The sequence below is a fragment of the Ornithodoros turicata genome, unplaced genomic scaffold (assembly GCF_037126465.1).
Source record: "Ornithodoros turicata isolate Travis unplaced genomic scaffold, ASM3712646v1 Chromosome11, whole genome shotgun sequence".
NCBI lineage: Eukaryota > Metazoa > Arthropoda > Arachnida > Ixodida > Argasidae > Ornithodoros > Ornithodoros turicata.
Window position 1 is genome coordinate 1,798,921 of NW_026999295.1, and position 12,215 is coordinate 1,811,135.

The following is a 12,215-nucleotide window of genomic DNA, read 5'->3' on the forward strand; positions in this document are numbered from 1 at the left end:
TTTGTACGTAATTCTGTAGCGGAAATTCGTGAGGAAAGTGAGCCATCTATGGACGCGACTCACTGCGACACAACTTGAGTGCTTGTGAGGATCGAAGAGCGAAGACAACGGTTGGTGATCAGTAACGGCCTCAAATTCACGTCCCAGCAAATATTTTTCAAACTTCTTAATACCAAAAATAATTGCGAGAGCCTCCTTCTCTAAATGAGCGTAATTCCGTTTACATGTTGTCAATGTCCGTGAAGCATACGCGACGGGTCTTTCTTCCCCATGGTCGACTTGCGACAGAACGGCTCCAAGGCCGTGACTAGAAGCATCACATACTAGACGGATCTCCTTCTTGGGATCGAACAATGCTAACAGTTGGTTACTTGACAACAACGCTTTACATTTCATGAATGCCTGACGACATTCTGCTGTCCATTTCCATTTGTTACTTTTGCGCAATAACTTATACAGTGGCTCAAGAACAGTGGCCAAGTTCGGCAAGAACTTTGCATAAAAATTTACAAGACCCACAAAGGCTCGAACTTCCGTGACACAGGTGGGTTCTGGGGCACTCATGATAGTATCGACCCTTTTTGGAGCAGGATACAATTCGAATCCATCAAGAACAAAGCCCAAAAAAGCTGGCATTTTTCCAGATTTACTTTGATGCCGTGTGCCTCGAGCCTTTGGAGGGCTTGTTCAACTCTTCCATAGCACTCCTTTATGTTTTTACCACTGATCACCACATCGTCGATCTAGCAGGCACATCCAGAGATACCCTTCAAGACCTGATCCATGACCGCCTGAAACATTGCGGGCGCGCTCGTAACCCCGTAGAGTAACCGTCGAAAGCGAGAGCCCTAAATGCGTGTTCACCGTACACAGCTCTTGTGAGCTGTCATCAAGTTCTAATTGGTGATACGCTCTCGACAAATCTAGCACTGTGAAGCATTTTCCTCCCGTTAAGCTCGAAAATATGTCTTCCGGCAACGGCAACGGGTAGTGGTCTATATTACTGACTGGGTTGATCGTGACGCGATAATCAGCACAAAGACGCACCGAGTTTCCTTTATTTTTAGGCACGATCACTAGGGGCGTAGCCCACTTGCTGTTTTTCACGCGATACACAATTCCACTGTTTTCAAGGTTACGCAACTCGTCTTCAACCTTTTCTCTTAAGGCGTATGGAACAGCCCAGGCAGCACAATGTACTGAAAGTCGAGTGCAATAGGGGTGGACGGGTAGGTGGAAGGCCTTGAACACACTCGTGAAACTAAAGAACATTGATAAGACACATACCGTCCACCCCTATTGCACTCGACTTTCAGTACATTGTGCTGCTTGGGAGGTCTTGATTTACAGAAGACAGGGTTCACATCATTCTCAAGTGCGATGCTACCTTTGAACCCTTTTATGGTTCCGTAACCAGGCTCAAACACACTCTTGTGCTTCTCTTTTAAGTTTTCTACATTCCCAACGTTTCCTGCACTCATTATATTACAGGTGAACAAGTTTAGCCAGTCCAACTTTATTCTGCGGAGCCAATCTCTCCCAAACAAAGGTGGCATCCGTGCACCGTGGCAGTTCTCCACTAAAATCAATGGCAAAGAAAGGACTTGTTCTTTGTACTTCACATTAACATCTACCACGCCTCGTACAGGAACAGCGGTACCGTTGTACGTATTCAATCGAAATTTCGGTTTCCGGCATTTCTCTACCTTGCTAAAAAGGCGTTTATACTCGTCTACCGACATAATTGATACCGCCGATCCTGTATCCAATTCCATTTCAACAGGTTTTTCATTCACTTGAACCGTGACGCTGTAGTCATTACAACAGTTTCCAATGGTGTAGAGCGTGTACAGTTCCATATCGCTCTCACACTCATGACCAGTGTCCACTTTTCTTACTGGCTTAGTTTTAGGATTCTTCCATTTGTCACGAGGAGTTGTCCTACACATTTTTGCAATGTGACCCTTTCTCGAACAATTATAACATTGACTTTGCTTAAAGGGACACTCACTAGCTTTGTGCAGTCTGCCACAACGATAACACTTTTGAGAAACTGAGTATCCCACAGTCCGAGACTTGAATTTACCTTTCCTTTGTGAAGGTCTTTTGTCCTTCCAAAGTACGCTTTCTCCTCCCTCGGAGTCTTTCGTCGTCCCTGGCACGTTGTGCATCTCACGTGTTTGCCGTTCTGCGGCTTCCATGCTGAAGGCAACTTGGCACACATTATCAAATGTGGCTTCGTTGTCATCTAGGGCTAGAAGGCGACATCGGATACTGTCACTGCTCACTCCAGCTATAAATCGGTCCCGAAGACCCTCTTTTTGGAAGGCGCCGAAATTGCAGGGTATGGCGAAGGACTTCAGAGCAACGATAAAGTCACCTATCGACTCATTTTCTTTCTGGCTCCTTCTCTGAAACTGGTACCGCTCAGCAACTACTGAACGCTTTGGTGCGTAGTGTTTTTTCAGCTGAGTTACAATGTCCTTGTACACCGCGTCTTTGGGGGCTTTGTCCAGAAGAATACTACGTAGAGTGGTGTAGGCTTCATCCCCAAGGGCTGTGAGGAACAGTTGAGACTTCTTGTCTTCCGGTATGCTGTTCGCTGCCACATATAACTCAAAACATTCGACGTATACCTCGAATGAAGCGGAAGCAAGGTTGAATTCTTGCAGTTGCCCTAGAGTTGTCATGGTGATGCCGCCCGTTACTGACGTTTTGTTCTTGGCCGTGGTTCAGCCTCATGTTCGGCTACTGGGGCTCAGGCAGTCCATCCTCTCGTCGCCACTGTTGTATCCGTACTTAGGCATTGTCATACGGAATGACTTTATTCCACAGCCAACAAAACGTACGCTGACAGCGAGCGGGGCAGGCCGACGAATAACATCCGCTTATCTGTCCGCTTTTATATCGTTCGCCGTCAGAACCAACCAATGGGAGTGGAAGTAAACAAGCGCACACGCGCGTCAAGGCTATCGCTGATAACATGGCAACAATACATTCTTAGACCACAACATAGGAAAAGAGTGACGTCGAGCGCGGCGGAATGCCTGCTCTAGTCGTCTTTTCTGGATAATACCATGTCAACAGGAGCACGATAACTTCGTTTTCTTCCGTGGTGATTGCATGAAACCACCGTGCATGAAAGGGAGAGATGAGCATCTGTGCCGGACAGCGGGGGGTGGAGGGGAGGAGGAGTGACAGCGGAAACGGTCAGCGCTTCAAGCAACGGGAGCGGGTGCCCTGCAGTGGGACTCCGCGTTAAGTACAGAGCCGTCTTCATTACGTTTGACTGTAAAAATGTGTTTGTATTTCGGAAAAAAAGAAACGTCCCGTCGTCCGAAGTCCTATTCTTCTGCGGTCCCCAAGTCAGCGCAGAAACTTGTTGAGGCGTTTTCTTTCCTTTTTTTTTCGTGCCAGCGAATCCGAATAGCTCCAACAATCCTCCAACATGTCGTTTTCCTTCCCTCGTTATCAAAACAGGGAAAACGTTGACTGAAGTGCCGTAGTACCGTAGTTTGTTGAGCAGGGATGACTCCAATTGAGTCTAACCTATATTGGATACTGGAAGCTCAAACAGAACAAACGGTAGCCTGTTATTCCTTAGGTGCACTGAGCAGTACAGTACCGCCATATCAGGGAGTACTGTTAAGCAAAAATTACTGAGATAGCGGTGCTGAAAGAGTGTCCACTAAAACGTTACAGACACACTGGTGCCCAGGTATGCCACAAGAGGCATAAGCGTAAAAGGAATTTCCTCTTAATGCCTCAAATGACACAGTACGCGTTTACGACTGGAAATATCATTATATTTAAACAAGTTTATCAATTAATACCCCCATAAAGCGAAAAATATCTTCACTTTATTTGTGACCAAGAATTACCTTAATTGTTCACATTATTTGTGTCAAGAAGAATTACTTCTTGCTGTGTGATTCTACTAGAGTGCAATCCTAGAAAATGTCATTGCATGAAATACTTATTTTGTACCGTACCGATATGAACCGGCATGGTTCGAGCAACTGTCTGTCCCTCCTCCGGAGCTTGGCCCGAACTGAACAAAAAAGAATCCTCTTTATTTTGTGTATTTCGTACCGTTAGCGCCTCGAAGAAACTGTGGATATGATCGGCGTGCAGGTGTGGATATATGGAAAAAGCACATCAGGAAATAGTAAGGTACAGGAGGGGGGGGGGGGCATTCTAGTTCCATACCCTATATGCGCCAGCTCGCCTGCATGCTTTCATTTTTGCCTTCAATACTGCACACGTCCTCCTCCTCCGCATTCATAGCACCATAGGTTGCTCGCATGCGAGCGATTGCCTCCCTTGCAGAGGAACGTCACGCTTAGCTTACGCACCGCGGACTCTCAAGGGCAGGGGTGGTTCTGTACAGAATAACCGGACAAAAGTGCAAGCTCGACTTGCTCGACTGCCATTGCAAATAACAGTTGTCATGTACATAAGTCACGTGGTTTGAAATAATCCGGAACCCCTGTAGCTGTGAAATCTCGACTGAGGCAGCCGTTACTTGCAGCCACTTTCGACAGTGCACGTCAGAGGCGATTGTGAATGGCATTCATTTCACACCTGGTATGGCAGTCATCATCCCCATAGACTGCATCCATAGGGACCCGGAATTCTTTCCAGAACCCGAAGTCTTCGAGCCAGAAAGGTAACTAAATTTCACGTTGTAACCATTTTAGACACCTATTTCGTGCTGTTTTGGGTTATAGGACATGAGAAAAGAACGAAGATCACACATGGCTCAAAGCAAAGACGAAACACACCACAAGGGCGAATGATGCCATGTTGGACAGAATAGGTCCAAGACACGTGACATACATTCACAACACACAAGGTGGTGGTGGTGGTGGTGAAAGGGCTCGCCGTTGTCAGTCTCACAGAGGTGGGCAGCGTCACGGTCGATGCCCTAGGGGAATGTGCATCCTGGGCCGACTTATAATAGCCGATTTCTTCTAACTCACAATATAACATAAAAGCTTCACAGCATAATATGCTCAAGCCCAATCAACTTTCGGTTTGCTGGTACGGTTTCGTGGTGGCTCTGCGGTATGCGGGACGCTGTCTTTATATTTTGCGCGTGCGCAGAACCATCACCCAACAAAGCACCGATGTCCCACAAATGTCTAGCAGATGTATCTTCATGGTATTTGGATAGCCACAGGAGCTTCGTGTGAATCAAAGTTACACCCAGTGGATATCCACAGGAGCAGCACTTTCACCCTGATGTTTGGTCTCCTGTGGGTATTTAACGAATTTCACGGATATCTGGATATGTGCTGGACATGCTAGCAAATTAACATTGCAGTGTATACTCACTCTGACGAGATATATCAAGAAACTTCTTTTGTCGCTCTATACTATAGCTACGTTTGTGGCAATACACGATTTATAACAGCGCAGCAACGCTGTGTGACCAGCATAAGTGCCATACCCCACCCGGCCCCTCACTTGGGCACAGGGGCTGAGGAGGAAAACCCAGGAAATTTGTTTTATAAAGAACCTTCCCCGGAACAGCAGCGCAAATGATAGTGCCCCGAGGACCGTTTCATAGGCCGCGCGTTCAAAGGCACGGCCCACCTGGGGGCGGACCGCGTTATCAAGGCGCCTTTTTCCAGTGTTTGAAGGACCGGCTCCCCTTTGCCTCCCTTCAGCGCGTACGCGGATTTGAAGGAAGACCAGAATTTTTTTTAGGAAAAAGTCTTCCCGGGAACAGTACCGGCAGGCCACGACCAGAAATCCCTCTAGTTCGGAACTGTATTGAGCATAAACTGAAATCAAAATTTTTTCGGGCACGTTCATCAAAGGAGTACAGAGGACCACACAAAGAAAAAATTCACATTAAGACGTCTGATGAAAGTGTGTGTATCAATTTACGGAATAGCACGAAAGGTTTTGAGGTGTGCAGTTTGTTTCCCAGAAACACACACACACATACATACATAAACATAGCTCCGCGAGTTTACCGTTAACTCACCACTCCAGTTGTAACGAGGGAAGAAGCATGATGCCGTGTCACCCATGGCGTTACACAGTCCGCGCGTAATGGTTCGCTGGTGAATGGGGGTCAGCTCACTGTCCCTTTGCCGCCGTTAACCAGTTTTGCCACTTCCCCCGGAGAATGGGGGTTAGAAGGAGCGGCAGAATCATGACCGAGCCAGGAGCAATGCTTTTTCAGAGTCCCGAATAGCCGAGTAGCAGTCGACAGCTCACTAGCAGGCAACATTTCTCTGAAACAGAGTGTTAAAATGTCTTCTGTGCTACTTTAAGTATAGTGGGGCGTAAAACGTTTGTAACGGTGACGAGGATGGATGCGACTTCGCAATTCCTGTGCAGCTGCATCGCGTCAAAGTAGTTATACCCAACAACATTCCCGACATCTTTTCCTCTGTCAAGTACTGCGTTTTTAATTTAGGTTATCGTCTCTAAAGTGAATACCTACTCAGAAGAGCTGTAAAACCAAGAAGTTTACTCTGTTTCTTGAAGAATGCTGGATAAATACTTTGCGCAGACAGCAGCACACGAATGTTTTTAACGTCCCCAACATCTGCAAACTGCTTCATACATGGGAACCCGAAAATGCAGAGTGTTAGATCCTGTGGACGTTCCTCGGGCATTTGTTGTCCACTGAGATAAAATGACAACGCAAATGATGTTCTGGGACATCCCATATCACATAAATTTCCGGATAGCCAAGACGTTGTAGGGGTAGGGATGCCCCACGGATATTAATGACTTGCTGGGCAACGCTATTCCCAAAGTTCGCAAACGCGATAGTGTACGATGCACAAAAGCTCACTAAAGTTATCATTGTTCCATTCCTAGTGCACAGGGCTGACTCAGCACACCAGAGGTTCTGGAACGGTGTTGCTGCAATACCACAAGACAAAGTTTAGCTATTCAATAGTCATGAGCGTTCGTTTTTCAAAAACAAGGTGTACAGTTATCGCAAAAACGTAAATGTATGAATAACTCGTGATTTTTCACTACCTTTTATCTGAAACATGCGGTAATTGAGTTTCCAGTCTTGTAAGCAATATTACTTCAAACTAGAGCACTGCACGGGCCCGGGCTCACCCGAAAGACCGAGCCCGGCCCGGCCTGTGGGCCGGGCCGGGACGGGCTTTACGTTTTTTATGCGGGCCTGGGCCGGGCTCGGGTTTCAGCCACCGGGCCCGTGCCGGGTACAGGCTTGACAACGCCGGCCATGGTCGCGCATGTACGCGAACATATTTCACGAGACTGGACAGCTAAATTTTCATGTCAGTTTTTTTTTTCATTGGGTGTGAGATATCATGGTATTCTCATCGGAGAACTCCCACTTTTTGATATGTGATCATGCTTATTTCGTGTAATGGGTCTGGATTTCACACGTGCACTCACACACATGTCAGGACGATTGGTGTGGCAAGCGCGCTGAGAGTCCGGCACGAGGGTCAGTTAGGTTACGTGTCGGGACATATTTCGTTCGCGTGAGAGTTCCAGAAAGGGGGACTGACACCGGTGCATGCGCAATAGAGCGGAGATGAGTCTCTCTTCAGCAGCAAGGTACATACATATCGCCCACGAGCCGCTGCGCGCTGCCTTCCCGAGCAAGCAAGCACCAAGCACAGAGCTTCTGACGGCAGAGAAACACAGTGGTTCGAGTGTACCTCCTCACTCTCCACGAATTAACTGCGTCCTTTTCCTCGCTGCGCTGTGCTCTTTAGTAAATCTAAATACGCCTCCGGGTCTCGAGAACACATAGATCAGAGGCGGGCTCGGACCGGGCCTGAGCATGGAAACAGTCGTGTACGGGCTGGGCCCGGGCTGGAAATATATAGAAGACTTCGGGCCAGGACGAGTGCGGGCCGTAGGAGTCGGGCCTGGGCCGGGCACGGCCTGGAAATTAGGTCCGTTCAGTGCTCTACTTCAAACATGCGTATATCTTCCGTCGCACTCCTAGCTGAAAGAATTGAAGCTTTCGCTAAAATTGCGTTAAGAACCCGTCATATAAAGCCTCACTTATTTGATCTGGGATGACAATAGTGTCGATGTATAACATAACTTCGGTAATGTGTGACATATATACAAACATGTGGGCGCTCTGCATTGTGGACTCAGAACTTGCATATTTTAATTCTGATGAAGAAATATGGGAGATGAAAAGTTATTAAGCATCCTATGTATATACAGGTGGACGAGAATGATGATGAATAAGACTGCGTGAAGACGACAATGAGGACAGTTCTTTACCCGTGAACGGCAGGTAGCACTTAGTTTCGGTGCCGTGGAAGGTGGATGCACACATCTTCGCACTGGCTGTCTCTCGAACGTTAACAATGAATGAAACGTAGAATGATAAGAGTTAAAATGCACATTTTTTTTAATGTTGAGTAATTACTCGATGATAGCCTTAATTAAGGGTGACACAAATATTACACTAATTAGCTGGCTCATAAAAAATGAGCGGGCTCTTCGACAATCAACGTCATTGCAATATAAAGAATTGTATTTCTGTTGTTGTCTGCAAATTTCCCATTCTTCAAATGGCATCCGCTGTAACTGCAACGCTGTACCTCCTCAAGCTTGAAGTGCAAAGATTTCTCCTGGCGGAATGAAAGACACCTTTTACGGAACGGAATAATTCCATTACGCTGTGTGTGGTGGTCAAAGTAACGGTATGTTTCATGCCACGAGATGAAACTGTTGGACTTCAGTATCATTTTCAAGGTCCCATGTAACAGTAACATCTCCCATAATTTATTTATCTGGTATCCTGGGGTGTGAGTGCTCTGGCATCACAATTTTTGTCCACTTGCAGTAACGATTTTTTTAGAAAATTAAAATTGAAAACTGCGGGCACCACTCTGTAGAAGTTACCACCAACTTCGCAATGCTCGTAAAGTGTGGCAGCACATACACTGCCTGCACATAACCGATGGACTAAACGAAAAATTAACGCATTTTCGCATTCATTTAGAAGCGACAGCGATAGGTGTATCATCCATGTGGAACAGTTCGCTGTAACGCGCGCGTGCGGGCGCCATGTCGGTCCGAAACCGCAGCCTATTGCGAACGTCACAAACGTGTCCGAACTTCAGTCCGAAATTCAGTAACTTCTCCGCAAACTCCACGTTGGCCACTGCTAACTCCGACGGACGTTTGTTCGTTTCAAATACAGACGTCTGGGACGGTTTACATACATATCATGAGTAGTACTGCCCCGTTACGTACAACGACGTGCTTTTTCTAATCCAGTTCCAGGAATTCTATTCTAATCAAATTCTAAGCCAAAATCCACTTTTAAGCCAACACAATCCTGTTCTAAGCCAACCCAATCCTGTTGGAATCCAATACAAGCCAATTCCAAAGCCATCTGATGGGTCGCCATTAGCTCCGCCCACTTCACGTTGATTAGCCCACGCTAAGCCTATTGGTCGTTGATTGGTTGACCGTAGTTCAGCTCCTTTATTCTAATTAGTTGGCTCGGCTCCGCCCACTTCACGCTGATTGGCTCGTGCTAAGCCTACTGATCGTTGATTGGTTTACCGTAGCTCCACCCCTTTATGCTAATTACTTGGCTCCCTCCACTTCACGCTGATTGGCCCCTGCTAAACCTACTGATCTTTGATTGGTTCATCATAGCTCTGCCCCTTTATGCCAATTAGTTGGCTCCGCCCACTTTACGCTGATGGTGCACGCCGATCACTGAGCCTCTATGCTAATTAGCCAGCTCTGCTGATTGGTCCATGCTAAGCCTACTCATCCCGATTTTTTCCCTTCTCCAGACTTCTAAGCCCCCTGATTGGCCCACGCTAAGCCCACCATAATGGCTAGCAGTCCTGATTGGCCTACTGAACATAGCCTTCACCGGCGCCAGCCAGACGGTGCGCGGATCGCTCGGCAGTGGCTTCAGATGGTTCTAACCCAATTGGGTATCTCTATCTCAGATAGCTCTACAAGAACAAACAGACAGGGGTAAAAATACCTTTCAACATTTATTGAGTACGTGTTTGAGGAAAAGCATGGCGGTCTTGGAGAGGGTGATTTCTTTGACACTGGGCTAGGTTCCGCGGAAGTGACGGATCATGTAGATGTCTCCGGGACAGCGACTGAGAAAAATTTCGTCCTCCGTGAGTTGACAGTTCGACGTGCACTGGATATCTTCGTAGCTGTCCCTCACGTCCAGCGAGTGAAGGCACGTACGCAGCGATCCAGTAGCGTTCCTGTCCAGGTTAATGCCGGACCGCATAGGTACCACGTGCCGCCACTCCCTGATGGCCAAGATGTCGCCCGGGCATTCGTGCGCGTACGTGTGCTTATCCTTCTCCAGCTTGATGCTCGCAGTACAGTTGCCGGCGTCCAGCGCTAGCCCGCACGAGATGAACGAGAACAGAATGAGGTACCACATCCTTCCAGTGACGCAGTCCAAATGATGCTACTCCTAGTCATCCACTGCATTATCTGTGTGGGGGGTGGGGAAAGAACGCCAGGTGAAATCCCGCTATCTACGTCATCCACTCGAGCTTACCATATTCGCAGCTTTCCTACGGGTAGGAGTCTACGTCATTATAGAGGTACCGTTTGTCGTCGTACGCCATCAGACTTCTTTTCACATTTCTGATGGTGTACATGCACTGTTTGCACTATTGACACCTGTTTGTGCGATACGCTAGCGTGCTTGAATAGGGTATCGCGGTACGTATCATGGAGGAGGTGTTTGCGCACAATGTTCTTTCTGACCCCTTTAGCTCTCGCTATCTGTTTTCCCCCAGCTAATTTGATGGAATACATTTTGGCTTTCAAGCATGTTACTTCCTCTATGGGTATGCTACCCGTTTCACTTTTGAACGCGCTAAGCCTACCGCGATTCCCCTCGCTGTACAGCGGATGATCCCAATCAAAGGAAGACAAGTCTAAATGCTCGTCGGCGATCGCTCGTAACTGATCTTCGTAGTCCTTACAGAATAGACCGAGGATCAGAGAATCTGTGTCAAAGTAGCAGGTAATCACTGGACAAGTGAGCTCACTCAGCAGGCTTTCATAGTAGAACGAGTACATGGTTAACTTACTCAGTTCTAAAATCGTGAAGCCAATCTGCAGGGGGAGATCGCATCACACTTTTCCCTTGCGCATTTCGTACATGACGCAATCGGGGACAAAATTTCCATTCGCACGCATTCAACTCGATTCCCGAGGCGACTCGCCGTCTCCTTATCGAAGGCTACTCGAACGTCCTGCATATTAAATTTATTTAGCAACGTACGGCCGAAGACCGCATTATTTGAGATTTTATAGAAATTTTTCTCGAAAGTCGTGCTCGAGGCGACGCGTCTGGCAACATTGTCCTCGATGTAGGGACGCAGGAATGGTGCCTGACGAAATTTTAGAATTCGGTCAATTTTCGTCACCCTCATGCCCAGTCTACAATAGAGTGCGAGCAGAGCGTAATGAACGGCGTACTCGACCTTGTCCTTGCACGTGAGCAGCAGCTTTTTGCTGTTCGCCGGCTGATACATTAACTCTTCAAGGAGCCCCCGCTGGAATGATGAGAGCCATTCCTTCAGGACCACCGCCTTCTCTCGGGAGCCAGGGGGAAGTACCGCGTCAGCGCGTGGATAGATTTTGGATACTCCAAGTCGCACACGTACACGTACCCCACGTCCGAATCCATGAGGTGACGCATAAAATCCACGGAGCTAAAATCCTCGAACCATGCGAAATCGCCGACGGGGAGGTGCTTTATCATACTGAATCCGTAAAGATTGTTGCAATCTATGTACGATATGGGGTACACCTCCTCATTATCCGGATTGTAGCCACTGCACAGCGGGTTGTTAGCCCGTAAATGACGCCTGCTCGCCTGACAGAGCCCGCCTCTAACACCCGATTCGATGGTTCGGTACACGTCCTCGTCGATGATCAGTTCCAATTTTGCCCGCATATAATTTAGAGCACATTGCCATGAATAGGATGCCAGAGAAATGCAATGAAGCAATCCCAATCCGCGCGTCGTAGGACAGGCGGCGGAAGTGCTGCATTACGTCAGCATGCAATAGGGCATCTGTTTTCAGGTACAATGCATTATAATCCCTCAGATTCGAGCATCCAAAACGTTCAAATACGAGCTGCGCGTACTGATAGTCTTCGTCGCTTATATCCTCCCCCGTCATATCGTTTCGGAAGGCGGATTTTACGGCAGAGCCAATTCGTCG

General features: G+C 47.6%; 1 protein-coding gene across 2 annotated transcripts in view; it reads left to right on the top strand.

Annotated features, from left to right (window-relative positions):
• Positions 1-12,215, top strand: part of LOC135371409 (cytochrome P450 3A9-like) — a 91,688-nt gene that overhangs the window by 55,428 nt on the left and 24,045 nt on the right. For both annotated transcript variants that reach the window (XM_064605473.1, XM_064605474.1), the window contains one exon: positions 4,532-4,669. In XM_064605473.1, coding sequence (XP_064461543.1) covers positions 4,532-4,669 — 138 coding nt within the window. The remainder of the gene's footprint in view (positions 1-4,531; positions 4,670-12,215) is intronic.